We start from the raw sequence: 20735 nt of genomic DNA, 5'->3' as shown, positions 1-20735 counted from the left end.
CTCAGGCATGCAGCACAACTGAGGGGTTCCCCCCCCCCCCCCCTTCCTGTAAGCTTCTTTGTATTGCAGTTATCTTCACTTAAGCCTGAGGTGGGTTTGGTTGGGATAGATGGGGCTAAGACCTAGAAGAAATACAGTAAGTGTCCTGCAGCAGCATAAGAAAATGCACATGTCTGTGACACGTATATAGGGGAAGGAGGAAGAGAGAAGGGAAAACAATCCTGCTATCTAGCTGGAAGCTATTAGCAGTTGCACATCATGAGGTGTACAACCTACTGCTATTTTTTCTTTCTTTTTTTAAGGGAGACGTAAGACTTGATTTGTACAGATGGAGGTATTGCAAAACTAAGAAAGCTGATGTGCAAGCACATGTTGCTTTCTGTAACCTTTATCTCTTCCTAACAAAATCCATTTCGTATCAGGTTTCCTCAAATTACTAAGCAATTGGAGATCTTTCTGACTGGAAATTGTGCTAAGTATTTGAAAAGGAAGGGAAGACTATTTGTCGTGGACTTGGATTTATTGAATATGCCTACTACTTGTTTCTTAGGAGACGCAATTGAATTTTACAATGCATCCCCAGTTACATAATAGTAAAGCAATACTGGCTACAGATACCAGAGACTTTAATGTTATACATCATTAGTTCTAGTTAAATCTGAGGCATCTGTGAGTCTCTGAGATACAAGGACCCTTACTGTTCACTCAGACTGGCTGAACATCTTCAAGGAGAAGTTAGCACAAATGGTACTTTTAAAGAAAGTTGTTGATTAAAAAAAAGTTAACAGATCATGAACTAGCCTGCCCTTGAATCTATTAGTTATTGTAGTATTTGACTGCTTAATGGGACGTTTAATTTGCTCTCAAATGGACAGATGCCAAAAGAGCACTTACATGAAAGATGGATCATTTGCTACAATGTACAAGGAAGCTGATGCTGACCACCTTTATGGAGAGTTTGAGAACCTAATTGAAAAGCTTACGCAAAGGGTAGGCTTTGTTACGTGGTAACCCTCATCCCAAGACCGTCAGGCTAAACCACAAATTTTTCTGAATGTTTTAAAAGCTATAAGGAGTATCTTAAACTCTGCCAGTGTACCTCTCGCTCTCCCTTTTGTGTGCAAGTGTTAAACCACATCGCTATTCATATTAGTGAAACTAATCCTCGCTGTCTTGCCATAAATTCTTCACACGAGAAGTTGCACTGTTCTGTTTGCAGCTCTGGCGCCCTTCCCTTCAGAGGTGAGTGAAAGGGGCTATGAGCCCGTCTGAGGAATCCTGCCCCTCGGGGGTGAGTGGGAGGCGGTTCATCTACCGGAGTTGAGCAGCAACGGCCTCCACAGCCTTCAGGCTGGGCCCAGCGCCTGCCTCAGCCGGGGCCTTACCGGGGGAAGAGACCCGACTCCGCTCAGGAGCGCGTGCTTTAGGCCCCATTAAAGACTGGCATGAGGACTTCTTTTCAGTCAGAACAACTCGCCTCTGTTCGTGGAAAAAACCCCGAGGGCTCGGAAGCGCCTGACGGGGCCGCCTTCGCGCCGCGTCCCCTCAGCAAGCGCTGAGGCGACGGCGGGAGCGCGCGCGCGTACCGCCCCCTCGCGAGCCCGCCCGACTCCGCGCCTAGACGTGGGCGCGCGGGCCCCGCACTGCGCCTGCTCCGAGCTAACGGTCCGCGGCGGGGGCGGGGCTTCGTCCGTGCCCGGCCTGCGCATGCGCCCTCGCTGCCGGGAGGGGCGGGAAGGGGAGGGGCGGTGCTGGCGCGCGGCGCCGCCCCGCTGTCGGCTGCGGTGGCCGCCTCAGCTGCGGCCGCCGGGAGGGAGGCGGAGGGAGGCAGGCGGCGGCGGCGGAAGATGGCGGCGGCCGCGGCGGCGGCGCTGCGGGCCTGGTTCTGGAACGAGCGGTTCTGGCTGCCGCACAACGTGACGTGGGCGGACCTGGCCGGGGAGCCGGGCCCGCCGGGCAGCGGGCTGCAGTACCCGCGGGCGGGCCACGTCCTCTCCGCCTTCCCTCTGGCGCTCGGCATCTTCGCCGTGCGGCTGCTCTTCGAGAGGTGAGCGCGGGACCGCCCCCGCCGCGGGGCGCCCCCAGGGCGGCGGGGCCCTCAGGCGGCTGAGGCGGCCGGGACGCCGCCCGCTCCCGCCCCGGGGGTGAGCGCGCGGCGAGGCCGCCGGTGTCTCTTAGCAACGGGCCGTGGAGCTCCCCGGGGGAGCGGCGGGCGGCCCCGGGGCCGGGCCGGAGGCGAGGCGGGCCGGGCCCCGCCGGGCGGCTCGGCTGGGCTCGCCGCTCGCCCCTCAGGCAGCGCGGAGGCCTTCCGCGGAGGCCGTGGCGGGCTGCCCCCTCCGCGGCGTCTCCTGAGGCACTTTTCGCGTGGAAGGGGAATATTGTGTAACCCTGGAAAACCTGTCCCGGGAACCTCTCTGTGTCTGTCACGACATACACAAGCCCGTAGGGCTCCGCTCTCCCTTGGCTTTGGATCCCGAGAGGCCCCTCTAGTGCTAGCGGTACCTTATGCTGAGGCAGCGCATGGAAAAAGTCTGGGGAATTCACTTCTGTTTCTTCTCCTGTCCAAGAGAACCTCGGCTGGGGGAGTGAAAGATAACTGGCTGCTGCTGCTGCTCTCCAGTTGCTTTGCTTGTGTTGCTGGTCTCTGCCTTATCGTACTTTCCTTGCGAGTTCCTGGATGAGGAAATAGGACTTGTTCACATGGCCTAGTATATTATTAAACAATTTGTGGATCCCCTGCATCTCGGGCATGACGGATGTGCGTTCAGATCATAATATCTGCCCATAAACAGGTGTAATACAGTATTTCTCATTTACTTGAGTATCCATAAACATATGATACTAACTCTTCCCTGGGGCAGAGGTTTATCCTTTCCACGATGTGTATCTCTTACAGCCACGCACGGGGCAGACTGTGTGGGTGACATAGATAATAATTAGTAAAGCGGCTTATTTAGGAAAACCGTTAGGTGAAGCAGACCAAGACACCTTGTACGCCTGTTCAAGTAGTTCATTAAAGATTGATTTAATCTTAAATTTCTACATTGAAAGGACAGAAGTATTTCTAAGCATGAAAAGGGCTGTAGGACTAATGTGAGTAGGAATCGAGTCGGTTTTGTTTTGTGGGTTTTCTGTAAGAAGTGTGAATTGCTTTGAGAAATTAAACGAGGAGGGGACTAGGGTGAAGTAAAAAGGCGAACTGTGGGGGAAAATGAAGCAGGTCAGCAGAGTAGGAGAGAAATTCAGGAGGCTCTTTTTTTTCCTCCATCTTATCTTTCTGCCCTCAAAAAAAAAAAAAAAAAGCTTCAGAAAGCTACTGGCAGTTCAAACCACTGCAGAGGACCCAGGAACACACGTGGCAGTGCCAAAATCTCATCTCAGCTTGGCATGCTACTGCTAGTCTTGGCCAAATGTTCACACTTGCCAGCAGACAAGGAAAGGAAGTTGTGGGACAGAACGATACCCCTGAAAGGGATATTGTAGGAAGGTCTCCTCATTTTCCAAGCCCTGTTTAGTCCAGGTGTCTTAGTCTGGGGAAGAAGCGCAAAAGATTCTTTTTCCTCTGGAGTATGAGATGTTAGGAGAGATACAGTGCATCCTACCACACCTAGTGACACAGTCCTGGTAGCAATTACTTTACCCTGATAATATCTACCTGGTTTGTGAAATTGCTTTTGCGGTGTTAATGTAGGGAGGAGTCAAATGACAAATTAAGGCCTCTGCCTACACAGTAAAAGCTAGAGACCATGGCCTGGTTCCCGAGAGGGTTGTTCCTTTTTTTCAACTGTGTCTTTTCTGTAGTGTGTCTCAATGGTGGTATCCTGAAGTGAAAGCAGATTGTGAGAGCAACATCCAGGGCAGTTTCTAATAAGTTTATTTTAAAAGACCATATTTTTTAAGAAACGCTTTTCTCTTTCCTCCTGCCACTTAAAATATGTCATAAAAGTTCAGATTTGTCTTAATAAAATCCCACTGTGCATATACCCTGATTCAGGCTTTGGGGATGATTGTGTCAAATATCTTCCTTGCCACACAACTGGCAATTGGACTTGATGACTCAGAACTTGAATTATATACTTGTGCAGCTCTTTTGTTTTAGCTTCTCTTCATTTCTTTCTTTTCTCTCTCCTCTTGCAGTAGATCTTCAGTGTGAGGAAGTACTTTTGTGACACTTACGATGCTGACATCTTTTTCTGTTAGTGAATGCTCCTATAAATTAACCTTTGCATCATGATGCTGGTAAAATACCCATTAGGCTGACTGTCTGTGGGAAGTGTATGACTATAGAGATGAGGCAAGACTTGTAGAGGAAGGTAAGGTCCTGACCCAGTTACAGGGGGGTGGGATTTTTGCACAGGCAAGATACAGAAGGACTTCTGCCTACAATTTTGTTTTGTTTTGGTTTTTTTCCCCCTTGGTTATACTTACTGTTATTTCTCCTTACACATCTTGTCCCACTGCAGGAAAAAAAATATTCCAGGTATCTGTGAAAACCTGGAGCCTGTTATTCATATGATGTGTTTATAATTAGGCTGGAATGCCCTTCAGTAACAGATGTGCTTGTTACTCTGCAGGTCTGAGGAAGGATCTGCAGCTTGTGCTTAAGCTGAGGGGGGAGAAAAAAGTGATTTTCGATGTTAATTCATCAAGTCTGTCTAGAAAATTAGGGACAGTTGTGGAATGATGTGGTTTAATCTTAACACAGTGACACTGAGAGATTGTGAAGAGACGAACTTTTGCTTTGAGTGCATACTTCATAACTCTTACTGTTTCGCAGATTGTTCTTCCTTTTCAGAGCTGTAAGACAAACTTGAATGTTCCATAAGGAAGGAGTCTGCCTTTGGGGTTTGAAGTACAACACGCCTGAGAAATATTTGTTACAGCATACGAATCTGCGTACTTGAAAATTGGTGTTGGTTTCAGAATCGGTCTGTCTTAATAACTAGTGTGAAAAAGGTAGCTGGGTAGGTATGACTTAAGCCAATGAGCAGATACATGTTCAGAAGAGTGTAATGTAAGTATTTAAGTGATAATAATTCCTTGCTAGGAAGGTGTGGCAGTAAGTTGACCTTGGGAATAGTTGCTGCAGTTAAGATTTCTGTGGAATCATAAAATAATTTAGATTAAAAGGGACCTCTGGAGATTACCTTGTCCAGTCCTCTCCTTAGAGCAAGGCCAATGCTTTAGTCAAGTCAGGTTGCTCATGGTCTTGTGCTGTTCAGTTTTGAATATCCCCAAGAATGGAAATCCTACTATCTGGTCTTATTTTTTTGGTGCTTAACTGCTATTGCTATGCAGATTTTTTTCTCTGTGGGATACAGTGCAAAACTTGCACATCTGAAAACCTGTTCTGGGGTCAAAAATATAGAATGCCCCAGAGATTTTAAGTGAGTTTTCCTTAATGGACACCTAAGGCAAATAGCATGCCATCATATTTTTCTGACTGACAACAGGATTGATCATTCACTTAATATTCTACCTGCAAGGTAGTAACTGGTCAAAGCAATTGGACCATGGCTGTTCAGTGGACTCGTGAGCGTGAGCCAGACATGCCCGGCCCAGGTGAAAACACCTTGCGTGGCTAGCCAGGATGCCCTGTGGAAGGACAGTTGTCATTTGCTGTTCCGTTGCACGAAGCCATTACTTTTGCGGAGTTAAAGAAGCTACGTTACGGCATTGGATTAGACTTCCTTAAAAGTAACGAAATCCATTGCTGCCATCCTTTTTCCTTCCTGTTTCTGTGACTGGGACTACCTCCCTTGCCTCCATTGTTGTGACTTGTCTGTTTGCTTGTCATGATGCTTGTCTACTTCTGTGCACCTATAAACCTTTGCGGGGTTTTCTGGTTTGCTCTTTGGTCATCTGCATGCTTGGCTGAGTAACTTGAGTCCTGTACTCTATCTGTAGCCTGTGGCATACTCTTGATTTTTATTTTCCCTGATTTCTGGAAACATCTGTATTTTTTCCCTAAGCCTGCTAGTGAAGGAAGCCTACTACTCCGGAATAGATTCATGCAAAATTTTGAGGTTGGGTTTTGTGGTGGTTTTTTTGGGGTTTTTTCCCAATCTTTACGTCCCAAAGTGAATTATTTCTGCATCTTTTTCTCTGAGGAGACGCTGTTTCTGCTTTCCTTGATGCTTCACGTTTTGAATTCTAGAATAATGTCAAAATTTTGTATGGATCACTATGAGCTTTCTTAACCATTCCTCCTCTTTGTTACTTGTTCTTAAAACAAAAGAAGACTCTCCCGAACAATAAATTGAATGTGCAGATTTTTAGACTTTTCAGGTTTCCTCTCTTAAGTGAGGAAACTGACCAAAACTGAGTATCTTCAGGCCAGGATTTATTTTTATAGAGCTATAAGCACTGTGTCCCAGAAAATGAAATAAAAATATTTGGCATCCTGTAATTGCACATGTGTACTTCTTTGCTGTTGTTGTGGTATATCCTGTAGGAAAGAAGAGTATAAAGATGTACACTTTTATGGGGATCTAGCCAAATGTTTCATAACATCAGAACATGATTTCTGGCTGGTCGTCTAGGTTATAGAGGAAGCAGTGAGCCTTTTGAGCCAAGCTAAAAGGAAATCACCCTTTCCTTTCTTCTTTTAATTTTTTTTTTTTTTTTTTGAAGCTATGGCTGTTGAAAAGAACAGGATGTATGAAGAAATGGGGCAGGACAGTGAAACCTGGGGCCATAGTGTCTATTACTTGTTTAGTATTTTCTGAAAGCAGGGGAGTTCCTTTAGGATTAGTCATGAGCTGATCTGTAATTTCTCAAGGGGAAAACCCCACAACCTGTGTCTGTTCTTAAACACGGTCATAGCTATTTGTTACTGAAGTACTAACAATGTACTCCCAAGAATGACTGCTGTTGGAATAATTATTGTCGTGATTCTCCTGAATTTTAATCTCTCCTTTTAAACACAAGGAGAAACGGTAACAAATGTAGTGGTTGGAAAAAGCAGCATTTTCTGCTTGATGGCACTCTGAGTCTGCTAAATGGAATACATGTGTCATTTGTTGTCTTCAATTCAGTTGTCTCTGAAACAATCTGTTTCAAGGCAAAATAGATTTAGTGATGCAAGTGTTGGGTCCTTTTTAAAACTGGTTTTGAGAAACAGGTTCTTTGCTCTCTCTCAAGATAATTGATTAAAAAAAAAAATAAAAATTGCTCCTTGAAACCCCCCTCTCTTGCCCACCAACAGGAGAGAAAGTAATTCACATGTTCACGTAATGCATCCATTTTCCTTAGAATCCTGTGCCTATTTTGACACAAAGGTGCAGCAAACCCTAATAATTTTTGAACATGTATATATTCATTTTAGTTGCAAAACCAGGCTTGTTTTCAGAATGTCTGTGTGATAAAAGTCACAAAGTGTTAGATCAGCTTTTGGAATACGTGGTGCACACAGGACTGAGTGAGATACTGAGATCTTGGGTCTTTTGGACTGAGTGACTTCTTACATCTTCCTCACTCTCTCAAAGGAAACAAGCCACTTTATTTTTCCCAAAACCAAAAAAACCCTCAAAAACTGTGAGTCTTTTAGGAACTGTGTCACTTGAACTTCCCTTTTTTCTGAGCTATGTGACATCAAGGCACATTCTAGAAATAAGGCATGTTGTTTATAGGGCTACAAGGGCTCTAGCATTTATGTTTGCAGCGGACTCCTATCAGTGATCTATTATTTTATTTCTGAGTGATGAGAATCACCCTGGGGGAACACATTTTGATCCTTACAAGCCAAGGACATTAAGATTTAATTTTTCATCTTAGATGTGTGTACTGTATGTGCTGTCTGCAATTACCATTTGGACTAATAAAAGATACTGCTTCACCTGTGAAGCTTCTTTGGGCAAAGAGAGTAGAGATCTTCAAAAGCTTTTCAGAGAGGTTTTACAGTTGGTGACAAGTCAGGGTCCTTGTGATTTAGGCAGAGGAGGGAAATAGATAACTTGTTTTAATCTAGCTCTTTCTTTGGAACTCTTTCAGGTTTATTGCCAAGCCATGTGCCATAAACCTTGGCATTCAAGACAGTGGACCTCACAGAGCCCAGCCCAATGCAATTTTAGAGAAAGTGTTTACATCCATCACTAAGGTGAGTCACCCTTCAAATTCTGCTAGGAATGGAGGCCTATAAGTAAGGGGCTGGGAGGGCTTTTTGCTTCCAGTTTTCTAGTTTGAGAGAAACACATTTCACACTGTGCATGCACAATGAGTCTGCTTTCTTATTTTACTTTGCCTCTGGCATGTCCTTTTTGTAGCAAAGTAAATTCTCTTCATGGCTGACCTATGCTTTTGTGCACAGAAGAATCTTTTTTTGAATAAAAAATGTTCTCTTTTTAGAAAGGTACGAGGCTTCTTCCTGTAGTTACCTGCCTTTGTCCAAATTGTAACTTGTGTAATAGGTGGTAATTCTTGGTTTAACAAGAAATTTCCCAGTATCTTTTACTTTCTATCGGAAAAGTGCTACTCTTTTCCTTCAGATCTGTTCCTTTGCTGGTTTTATTGACCAGTTGCGTGAACGCCTTCCTCTTATTTTTGTCATCTACTGTGGAGTTGGACAACAGCTGTCAGAGTGGAAGTCATTTAAGGAAAGCATTCAGTCAATGGAAGTGTGCCCTGATAAAGGGTAGGACATTTTATGTTGAGAGTAGGTGTTGCTTTTGATTGTTTCATGGCCTTTCTTTCACTTAAGCTGACAGTTCTCCTTCACTTTAGAATTGCAGAATTCCGCAGTCTGTACTTCATTGAATGTTGACAGTGAAATCCACACAGACAGTGTGACAGATTTTCATTAAAGATAATGAAATGGAAGGTTTTATGTTCTGATTTGGTGATGCTGAACTTCATTCTGAGTGGAGCAGATAAAGTGCTCAGTAAATGGAAGGGAAATTCTATAAAAACCTTACTAACACTCGCCTCATGGGAACATTAAAGTTTTGAGGTATTTGGAATGATGCGTGAACTGAAAAGTCCCTATGACTTGATGCCGTTTGTGGGGAGGACTTTTAAGTAGGGGATGTCCTTGAAATTAATGTTTAGGAAACCCATGAGGATGCATGCTGTGCAAAATTTATCTAGCTTATGAAAACAGAGCTGTGTTTAACTGTACCAGTATGCTTGTGTCTGCTGTTGGATTTGGAGAATCAGAATGTAGGGTGGCAGTGATGCAAGGGAAAGATTTCATTGCTGTTCTGAAACCGGAGCTGTGTAAATTCTCCTTTGAGGCAGGTTCACTTCCAATGCAGAAGTGTCAGGTAGCCCCAACCATTAAAGCCTAGTAAACTGCGGAGAGATCTGGTTGTGATGGAATTACAGGAAAGTCGTGGTCTCGATACTGAAAAATCTAATGACAGATGATTTTGCTTTTCAGTTGAACAGTCTGGTGACTCTTTATTAAATCAGCATTCTGCATAGTTTTTTGGGTTTGTATGTAACTGAAGTAGTAAAATGTGTTTATCATCTTTCAGTTGTAAGAGCTCCCTGGCAGAGCTTGTTAAAAGGACACTGGTCTGAAACTAGCGTGGCTTATCTCACCACTGGGCCATTTTAGAGGTAGTTATCAGGTTTTGTTCACTTTGTTTCTTATAAATCCATTTATGTCATTATTCAAACAAATAAACTGCCAGTAGAGTTTCCAGTCAGAGAACAGTGATATATTCTTTATCATACAATTATTTCAGTTTTCAAATTTAATTTATAGACTTTGATAACAGAAATGCCATCTCTACAATGCCCTTTTGGAATACACAAATATCTAGTTTATTAAACCAACTCTTACTTTAAAGTTGCCCTAAACTTGCAGTGAGTAGCAACCCTTAAATGTGGTCAGCTTTGATATTCCTGAGTTCTGGACTGTTTGAATTGATGTGCAAGTTTCAACAGGTAAGACAGGACACTTTAAAAGCTCCTTCCCCCAAATTAAGAAACAGAACAATTGCATTCTTTGTCATAATGTGCTGTCAAATGATGAAATAGATGAGGAAATGTTAAACCAAAAGCATTCTGAATAATTAAGTAATTAGTGGCTTATGAAGGTTAAACTTGAATGAACATTTGTGGCAATGGGTTCCTCCTTCTAGACTACACGTAATGCCTTCCTAGTGTGTGTGTTTTGTTGGTGCATCATTTCTGTCACAATACAGAGGGGATCTCCGTCTGAAAGTGGGTTGAGAAGTAGGAGAAATGACACTTGTTTCATTTTCCTTCAGTGTCCAGATGGAAAAAGGTTAGAAGGCTTGTCAAAGCAGCTAGACTGGGATGTTCGAAAGATCCAGCGCTGGTTTCGTCATCGGAGGAACCAGGACAAACCCACCACCCTCACTAAATTTTGTGAGAGCATGTATGTTTGTGCAGAGGCCAAGATGTGGCTTCATCTTAAAGCTCCAGCTGTATGTTCTCTTTTCTAACTGAAACTGTGGTCAGCTGCTACTTTAAGCTAGTGTCTTGGGGTTGGCTGGTGGAAGATAAATTCTTACATAAGCAAATGAAAGAAGTTAGGAGGGCCTTTAAGAAATCAGTATTCTAAAATATTTTGTGTATGTGCATGAAAGACCAGAACACGTGTACAGGAGTTATTCCTGTCAACGATGAGCAGCTTTAGCTAGTGGACCAGGTCCTTAATGCAAACATAGCACTTCAGTGTGCGTGTGTGTGCATGTATGCATATGCATGTGCACAACCTGAGTAATTATACTGAAGACAAGTCTGCTGTCTGCACAGTTATGTTGTAGACCAGCGTTTGTTCCCTGGCAGGATGACCTTCTGGCTTACACAATGATGCATATACTTTTATACATACATTTCTTGGATTTCTGTTCTTTTCATTTCAGTTCATTCTTTTGTTCTTTGTTTCTTTCTGAATGCTTGCAGTTACCTCTGTTAGTGTAGTAGCATCTGAATATTTTTTTCCTGACTTGTTATTTCTTCTGTGCTGGTTTCTTTCCTTTCCAGTAACTTTCTTCATATTAATTCTTCCCCCCAGTATGGTTTTGTCTACTTAAAGCCGCAAGGTAAGAGGGACAAATATATATATTAGGATACCTTCTGGATAACAATGACTTATCTTGTTGTTGTATATTAAAGCATATGAATGATGCATGTTCACTCTGAAATTTATTTCAAACTTGGCTGTTGATGCAAACTCGTGTGTGGTGTGAAAACTCTTGAATAGGTTTATCCTTATGTGAAATGTTTACAAATGAAGGATTGCCATTTGGTGGGTGAAAGGTGTCAGAATTGGTTTTTTTCAAAATTGTTCAATTTTTTTTTTACAAATGTTAACTAGAAGTTATTTCTATTTCATAAGTTTAATTTTTTCTTCTTTTTCCAGGTGGAGATTTACATTTTATTTAAGTATATTTTTTTATGGAATCAGGTTTCTCTGGACGGTGAGTTGGTCTGTCATCCCCCCTTGTTGTTCTGTGTGGCATGCAGCTGGGTTATGGCTGTCCTGCTGAAAAATAGGGGGTTTGACTACCTGTGTCACTTCTTCAGTGCTTGCACCTAGCTTAAAACAAGGGGGGTTTAATGGTGATAGTCATCTTTATGTTCCCTTATTTGAGATCCTGGGGTTTCTGTTTAAAGACCTTCTTTACACTGTAGGAAAGCTTCCATACAGATCTGTCTTATGGAAATATTAGAAACTTATTTGTCCTGTTACCCCAGAATGGGACAGAATTGGTTTGTTTTGGGGTTTTTTTTTGCTATGGAGAGCTGATTATTTTTTTCTTATCTCCCTTTTGAAGCGATACAGATTCATCTCTTTGGGTCTTTATTACTATTAAAGCTGTATGATTGTTTGTTTGAATTTCCATTGCAGTATAACCTGCCTTTGCAGAAAGAATATTTTCAATCACTAGGATGTTTTACAATAAATTTAGCTTGAATGGTAGAATCAAGAGAAAATTTCAGTGAAACAGTATTGTAGTGGTCAACTGCCTTAGATGATAAGGAAGAAAAAACCCAGTAGACTAATAATTTATCTTTTTCCCTTTAGGCACCTTGGTTTTGGGACACACGACAGTGCTGGTACAACTACCCTTTTCAGGTAGGAGATAAACACTTTCTAGACTCCAACTTTTTGCACAATTTCAGTTAATGATAGCAGATTGAAACTCAGTAGGCTTGAGTGCTTCTCATTACTCTGCGGGGTGGATGCTGCACAGGCTGCAACCTGGTAAGCTTCCTAGTGAGTGAATGGCCATCCCTTTCGGAAGGTACAAAGGAGGCGTTTACTCTTTATATCTTCAGATCCTGGTTAGGTTTGTCAACAGCAGTGTTTCCTCAGATAGAACTGACTTGGTTCTTATTCATTTTATGTTTACTTGCTGCTGAGATTATTAAAAGTGGAAAAAAAAATTACGCATCAAATTATACTGGTAACTTATTTACAGTGTTGTTTTCATTATGCAGCAAGTATGATTGTATAGAGGGCAATCAGTCTGTTCCACTGCCTGGTTTGCCTAATCCAAGAGGCTACAGTATGAGTTGTAAATATTGACAAGGGAATCTTACTCCTTTTGAATAAAGCTCAAACACACAAGTATGTTTGTGTGACTAAGCCTAGAGTAAGATGTGTGTTGCTTAAGCTTGTTTTTAGTAAACCTTAATTCTGGATCTTTTAACTTATGCCTTAGCATTCTGGAGGAACAGAGTGGGATGGGAAGGAAGAAAAAAGTCGATTTTAATGTAAATTTTAAAGTACTTTTTCTTCTAACTGTGCTATCTTTGTTTGTTTTCCAGCCTCTAACATCCAGGCTTTATTATTACTATATCTTGGAGTTGGCCTTCTATTGGTCTCTCATGTTCTCTCAGTTTACAGACATTAAACGGAAGGTGAGATTAACCAGAATTGCACTAACCACTTTGCTAAATAGATAGGACTAACAAAAAATGTGAGTGTGCCTGGCCAGTAAAGCTAAAGCATAGTAATAACTGTATTTTCTTCCACATTCACGTCTTTGTGTAGCCTACCTCCTTCTGTAACCACTACCCAGTCCTGGGGAAAAGGGAGGAGCAAGCCTGATGTGCAGCCTGGCATATCCTTCAGAGTCCCTTTTGCCTTCCAGGGGAAAGAACAGAATCACTCAATACCTCCCAATAAAAAGTTCTCAAAACGTTGTGTAAAAATAGATTTAATTAAAGGCTTGCAAGAAAACATGAAAATGAGATACTCAAAGCAATACCTTGCTGAGCTGGGTGAGAAAATGGCAAACACTAAAGCAATAATAAATGTTTTTTTGAAAGTAATTTTTCATCTCTGTGTGTAGCAAATGATGACTGGTCGCAATTGCCAGAATCTAATTCCATTGCGCTACGTTCTAGGATTTGGCTTATTGCTGCTGTTGGAAAACAGTTCATAGTAAATCATGGTTTATTGCTTCTGTTATACAAACTGCAAAGTAGCAAATTATCCCAATTCTTGCATTGACTGTTCAAAAAGAAAAGTTTGCCTGGGATTTTTTTCTGTATTGAAATATTAGCAGGTGAGGCATTACAGGGTATCTTGGAGCTGCAGAAAGGGAGTGATTTACAGCATCTGTGATACTGTTCGTAATGTTTAATTTTGTACTCTGACTTTAACAAAGTGGATTACATTGCCCACTGCAAGCATTGTAAGGTACATTGACATGGAAGTGTTGTACCCAGGGGGCTAAACTGGAAAACAGCCCTGAATGTATGTGCATAGTAAATGTTTTTTTAATGAAGTGGTCTGGTTCTTGCTGTTGGGTTATCTGGTGTTCTATGGCTGCTATGCTCTGGCAGGCTTTTGCACACGGACAACAGTAACAGCAGCGTACTTAAAATTTGTGCCAAGAGCTGAAAGGACTAGCAGTATGACTGTAAAACCAAAAGGAGGCAAAAATAAGGGCCATATGTTGTTCTGTCAGTCTTTTCAGTGGGGTCTGCAGGCATCTTTACCTTGCATGTGTGTGCTAAAGAGACTGTGCTGTGCCTGTGTATGCAGAGTTCTGACTTCACAGGAGCACAAATGCTGGGAGAGACCTTTCTCGAACCTTTAGTGATGATGGTTGATGTTGTGTGATGAGCTGTGCTTTATATAAAGGGAAGTCAGAGTCTGAACTGAAGTAATCCTGTGACCCCAGTTAGTCAGTTTTGTGGCTCTGTTCCAAACCTTTGTATTTGTTCGACAGCCAAAGAGCCTTCATTCATTTTTTCCTGTTCCCAGGACTTCCTGATCATGTTCGTCCATCATTTGGCTACAATTGGACTCATTACATTCTCTTATATGAATAATATGGTGCGGGTTGGAACTCTGGTGCTGTGCCTCCATGATGCATCAGATTTCCTTTTAGAGGTGAGTTTCCTTTCAAATCTTTGCGTACCTAATGCTAGTGCCGTCTCAGGGGAGCAAGCTGACTTCCCCGTTCTTGATAAACTGCGTTAAATATGCTATAAAACTTGTGCCGCTGATCCTGCCTTGTCAGCTTTTCCTCATAACTGCTTTAGCGCTGAGAATAATCCCTAAATGTTCCGAACTCCTTACAAATGTGATGGCTTGAGGGTTTTTGAAGCCTGATAATTACATGAGTGCACAAAGGGAATAATATTCTCATGTTTCTTGTCTCTTTTAGGCTGCAAAGCTAGCCAATTATGCCAAGTACCAACGTCTATGTGATGCTTTCTTCATGCTCTTTGGTGTCGTATTCATTGTTACACGGTTGGGCATTTATCCTTTCTGGTAAGCACCTTGAGCTGTAAGGTCTTGTTTGTTCTTCCAATCCTTTAAGCAAAGCCTTTGTATTAAGGCTTTTTGCAAGCGTTCCAGTCTGTCCCTCAAGGCAGCCTGAAGTTGCAGACAACCCAAGTACTGTTAGGAGCAGTACGTTCAGCTAGGCATATGAAGAAACCTCTCAACAGTCAGCTGAGGGAGTGTGAAAAATGACTAGAATCTCAATGCACAGCTGGCCCCTCTCCTCTTACTGCAAAGTGATGACAGTGCTTGTTAGCTGGAGCCAAGTCAGCCGGTATCTGCTCTGAAAGACTTGAAGGGTTGTTTGCTTCTCTTAAGAGGTTTTGGAAATAGTTACAAATGAGACATGGTCTCTTGAAGTAAATTTTGATTTTTGAGTATCTGGCTTAGTCATCGTTGCAGTTTCTGATTCTTATGACACTCGTGTCCTGTCCTTGTGTCATGACTATTCAGAGCCTGAAATAGGTCTTAGGTTTCTTGGGAGGTAAAACCCTGGCTAAATGGCTTACAGCTAGTCATCCTATAATGAGATTCCCTCTCACCTCAATAGGACAGGCTTGGTGAGGTGGTTCTGTTGATGAGCTGTTATCCACTTCTTGTTTCTGTTGAGTGTGGTGAAAATTTGGTTACACCTGATTATTACTCAGTTTATTTTGGTTTTACCGCATATATTTATTTCCTAGGCAATGGACAGCTTGCATTCCCATTCTTTTTGGGTGCCTTGACGGTAGGCAGAAGCAATACTTACGCTTTGATATCAGGGTTGCAATTAAAGCTCTTGCTTGTTTTCCAGTAAATGCATCAGAAGAGTGTGGATAAGGAAGAGCTTTAATTCTGATGTCTTCATAGGCTCCTTCCAGTGACAGATGAGATAGTTGTCACTGTTTTTATTGCTGTTGTCTGTCATGAGGTGATGCTCTTGCATCATGCTATTGCTCAGCAGTCCTGTAAATCTTTAATGTATTTTCCACTGGCTGTAATGTAATTCCTCAACTTTATAGAGAAATCTGGCAAGCTTGCAGTGGTATTCAGACCCTATGCTATTTCACTTCACGTGTGTTCCCTTCCTTAATTAGAAGTATTAAAACATGAACAGATCTCTGGAATTGCATTTAATTCCTCCGTAAACTGGCTAGGAGTTAGATGTTTCTGTAGCGGCATTTTGGGGGACTTGGGTTCTTCTTTGAAAGGCTTGTTTTTCTTTTCTTGGGACATGTTAAAAGCTATGTGAAATTAATGACGTCTTTAAAGGTTTCTCCATACCTCTCTGCTTCATAAAATCTAAAGTGTTTATTAAATTACTTAAGTACTGGCAATAACTCCCAGCGACAAGAACAGCAAAACAGTAATGAAAGCAAGCACAAAGCTTTGTCTATAAAGCAGTTTCTAGTCCTCCAGCTTGGCAGGAGGAATCTATAAAAATCTGAGGGAAGAGAATAGCGCACAGGGAGGGAGGCCTACTGGGAACAAAATTCCTTCCTGATCTTTAAATATGGGTGAAGGCTGCCCAAGTATGAATGTGTTAAGTTGTTTTGATGACCAGTGCAGCTTCACATCACTTCCTGTAAAGTTATTATAAAAGCTCATGCTTTTGAGAAGGAAATTGGCAGCAGATCTGTATGTGTAACCAAATTGTAGAACATTCACATCTTCTCTTGTTTGTTGCTCAGTTCAAATGTTTCTAATTAGCTTTAGTCTGTCTCCTAACACTGGCAGGAGACTAGCTGCATCGCCGCTCTGACAGGAGCAGAGCAGCAGATGCTTAAATGAGATACAAACTGTTGTGCATCTGGCTAGTCATCTTAATTTAGAGCTGGGAGCCATGTTACCAGCACAGCCGATCTGTAATGTGTTTCTGGATCTCTTTTAGGATTTTGAATACAACCCTATTTGAAAGCTGGGAGTTGATTGGTCCTTATCCTTCATGGTGGCTATTCAATGGGCTTTTGATAACCTTGCAAATCTTGCATATCATCTGGTCTTATCTCATCGTTCGCACTGCCTACAAGGCCCTCGTGCGGGGAAAGGTAAGATTGCTGGTGACTGTTTTGGGTCCTCTTTCCTACAAGCCCTATTAAGCAATCATGAGAAACTGGGCTCTTCAGTGAGGGCTGGGATTAGTTCTCGAGGGACTTGCATCAGGAGTGCTTTGTAGAACAGTCGGTTTTTTTACTTTGGTTGCTCTGCAGACTTGAGTTGCCAGGTGTATACCATGGCAGGGATGCTTTCCTCTCTGTTCTGGTCATGCAGGGAAATAACACCATTTTCCAGTACGTTCAGATGTTGTAATAATAGTGATGATGTGACAGACTTGTTACGTACTTTGTTTGGAGTTCAGGAATTCAAGGTGGTAGTAGGTTCTTTTTTGAACAATCACATAGGACGTTTTTCAACTTTCCAACTTCAGCTGGTTCTTGGGATATGACGAGGGTTACGCATCTTCCACTTGTTAACACTAACACAGGCTTCTGGCTGTCAGTGCAGGCTGGGCATTGAGCTGCAGCATGCAGAGGAGAAAGGGTTATCAGAAATGCAGTGGAGTTTGCTGGTTGTCACTGGACTAATGGGGTGCAGTCTAGCATCAGTCCTGAGTATTCTAATCTTGTGTTGGGAGTCTTAGGGAGAGGGAGGGTGAAACTACAGCAGCTGGTTAGCAACAGATACTGCCCTAAGCGTGAACAATGCTGACTTTGGGCTGCAACCTCAGTTGCCAAGCAAAAAGGTCTAGTTCAACTGAAGTAGCATGAGACAAGGCAAGCCAATCTAGGAACTAATTTGACACCCAGCCTACCCATCAAGAGAAACTACTTCCTTTGCAGCTACCAGAGAGCAACAGCTGATTTCATAGCACAAATGGTTTTTTTTAAATCAGATATTTGGTATTCTGATCTGCGTTTCTCTCATGGCTCTACTTTATTTTGTGTTTGACTTCTTAGCTGCCCCTACACATGGAATGTAGCCTTGAAAAACATTTATATCGTAGTTGCCTGTGGCAGCGATTGTCAGGGGAAGGCATGTTTCAGAGTATGCATATGATCTTTTCATCTGTTCCCCACGGCTGCTACTGCAAATGTCTTATATTCCATCTGTGCAGCTCCTTCTGTATCCTGAGGTCTACATCTTTTTCCTTTCCTTGGTTCTCTCCTGTCCAGGTGACCTAGCCAGAGAAAGGACTCTAAGCTCTGTCTTCTTCATTCTTTTCTCCTTTTCTCTGTGCCAGATTGGAGCTGGACAGTTTCATCCTTTGCATGTAAGTGTGATCTGTGCTTCTGTTTGTTCACTGAAACACATCTGTGTCTGTTTCAATGCTAAGACAAAAGCAAAGCTATGGTCTTGGGGCTTTAGATGGCTGATGCCTTCTCTTAAAATGTTTCTCTCCCTGGTTGATACAGTGCTGGTTCTGATAGTACGCTAAAATGCAGGTTTTCCTAAAAGTCAAAGCAGTGTCCTGGGGTTTGTTCTTATCTGCTGTCAGCTGGCTGCATGACCTTCACCTTTCTGCTTTTATACGCCCACAGAGACTCTGATATCTGTCTTTAGTGCTCATTAACACTGTGCTGAGTGAAAGAGGACAGGAGAAACGCAATGCTTTTTGCGAAAAGGAGAACAGTCATTTGTCCCCCAAATAATGGGAAAGATTTCAAGGGATTTCTGCTTCCTTCCAATGACCCTTTGAACTTCCAGCATAGCAGGAGAGTGGGGAAAGATAGAAAAAGTTCTGGCAACAGACAGAAGCCAGTACATCCCACAGGCCTGTCAAAACTAATCCTGGAGATCATTAACTTTACCTGGCTTTCTGCCAGATCTTCCCTTGAGTTCAGAAACTTCCTGCCCGGTGCTGTTTGAAAGCCCTAACCCTGACTCCAAGGAAGCAGAGCAGAATGAAATCCTGAAATCCTTGGAAAGGTGCTAGCCGCAAAGTGCTTGCACATTAAGTAAATGAGGGCTATTAGTTGCAGAGGCAGAAGTGTGGAGAGCCTGCCGTGGGGTATGCAAAGCGCGGGCCTTTCACGCAGTCACTGCTCGGCACTGCCGAGTTTATGGCTGTGGCACGCCGCCACCAACCAAGGTGCTTGTTTGCAGTTAGGGCTGGGCTTGTGATCTCTTCCCTTCTTCACCTTCTGGTGCACTTGGCTCTGCGGTGCTGGTACAGTGCCCTCCTGCGGCACTTGGCGCAGCCAGCAGCAAGGTGCGCCTGGATCTGCTTCGAAAGGTTCAAAATCCCACGTACGAATCAAATTCACCTAGATTTGCAGTCAGCCTTTTAACCGAAGGCATAACTCTGTAAAGCAGATCTAGATCTCTGGGCTGAGATGCTCCTTCTATTCCTGAACGGGGGTTTGCTGGATTAGATAGCTGTCTTTGTTCTACAGCCCACCGTCCAAACAGGCTTTTTTTTTGAGTTCTCATGTATGAACCACAAGCTGTGAAAACGGGGGAGGAACTTTGTGCAAACAGTAATGTGATAAATATAGCTGGTTAATTTTTAAAATATTAAAGCCATTCCCTGTAGGACAAAATGTTCTCTCTAAAACTGATATATATGTGTGTTTTGGTCGTCATACCCACTGATGATTATGGTGTGAGAAGTTTGCTGATTCAAAACAAATTTGTTGTTTGGAAAAGCGGCCTTTAGCCAGTCTAGAATGCAGCTCTTGGAAGACAAGAACAACCAGAGATCTACAGTGTCCTCTGATCTGGTGAGAGCAAAAAAAAGTGTAGTGTTTAGTGATGAGAGGTTCCTCCTTGTGAGTTTGAAGTGATTTAGGATCAAATGCAGAAGGTAAATGTAACTGACTGACGCTGGTTAATCACATGGACGCAACTTTCTAACTACCGTTTTCTGTGAATTTTTCAACTTCCCTTCTCCCCTTCCCACTACCAAATTTCATCTGAAATGTTTAGGTATCAAAAGATGACCGCAGTGACGTAGAGAGCAGCTCTGAAGAGGAGGATGCGACTTCCAACAGCACAAAAGGAGTTTTTAGCTCTTCGAGTAACGGCTCCAACCGCATTAATGGCCATGTGGCTAGTGGCCAGTGGACAGAAGAGGAGTAAGGCTGTGGGTTAGCCTTGAGCAAACACGAACTTACCTTTAAATATCTAGATGTGTTCAGCTCCACATTCCCAAGTGATCTTTAATCAAGATACCCCTTCCCCAGAAACCTCCAGCAAATCTGAAATGGGCACAATCCAGACCAGTCAGAGGCTTTGCACAACAGAAGGGATAAAGCCAATGACCAGGGCTAAAACAAAGCTGCAGATTTCACTTTAAGCCATTTTGTACTTAAATCTTAGTCCCATTGATATTTGCAGAGGTATCTTTGTGACAAACTGGTTTTTACTAGGATCAACTCAAGGCGGAACAAGTTTGGACTCGGCTGGCTGCCGACTGCAGGAGGGTTACGGTGCCGTTTCCATGACGGTTTGCCCCAGCGCAGGTTCAGCGTATCTCCCTGATGCACTCCAGAAGCTGCTCAGGAGCATGGAGAACGCGGGGTTCCGCGGTTCCATGTCCAAGCTACCCTGGCTGTAGCAGAGACTCTCTTTCTCGGTCCTGCTGTGAGCGCTCTGGACCACACCAAGCTTTGAATGGGACCGTGCTGCAACAGAAATGTCGTTCTAACTTGCCATCGGGGTGCTATATGCTAAGGAGGGTATAGCTTCTATCTCTGCTGTCACGAGGGACCAGGCCAGCATTTGCTGCCTATTTTGGTGCTGCAAGCCCCTCTGAAGTCTTGATTACAGCCTTCTGAACCGGGGAAGGGGGTTGTTTATTGCCCCTGAGACAACTATCACAATACATGCCTTTTAAATTTTCTTTTTTCTGTTGCAAGTTGTGGTTTTGAAGATGTTTCTAGACCTACTGGATGCAGTTGGCTAAGCTAGGCCTCAGGACAGACCAGGACCAGGGGGCTGTGTTTTAACTTTCCACAAAATAAGGTGTTTCAGTCCTGCTTGTACTCCAAGACAGAACTGAATGTTGCTGCTCTGATTTTGCAGCTGTGTGGAGGAA

The 20735-nt window shown here is 43.1% G+C and overlaps 1 protein-coding gene across 1 annotated transcript; it reads left to right on the top strand.

Annotated features, from left to right (window-relative positions):
• The first annotated feature begins 1847 nt into the window (after window positions 1-1847).
• Window positions 1848-20395, top strand: CERS5 (ceramide synthase 5). Its single transcript, XM_059832887.1, has 11 exons — window positions 1848-2047; window positions 7993-8098; window positions 10215-10345; window positions 11336-11393; window positions 12002-12052; window positions 12748-12840; window positions 14195-14323; window positions 14601-14707; window positions 16590-16746; window positions 17940-17969; window positions 19625-20395. The coding sequence occupies exons 1-11, from the start codon at window positions 1848-1850 to the stop codon at window positions 19775-19777; spliced, it is 1215 nt and encodes a 404-aa protein (XP_059688870.1). The 3' UTR covers window positions 19778-20395.
• The last annotated feature ends 340 nt before the right edge of the window (window positions 20396-20735 follow it).

This window comes from Gavia stellata, chromosome 36 (assembly GCF_030936135.1).
Source record: "Gavia stellata isolate bGavSte3 chromosome 36, bGavSte3.hap2, whole genome shotgun sequence".
Lineage (NCBI taxonomy): Eukaryota > Metazoa > Chordata > Aves > Gaviiformes > Gaviidae > Gavia > Gavia stellata.
This window is presented reverse-complemented; position numbering and strand designations above follow the sequence as displayed.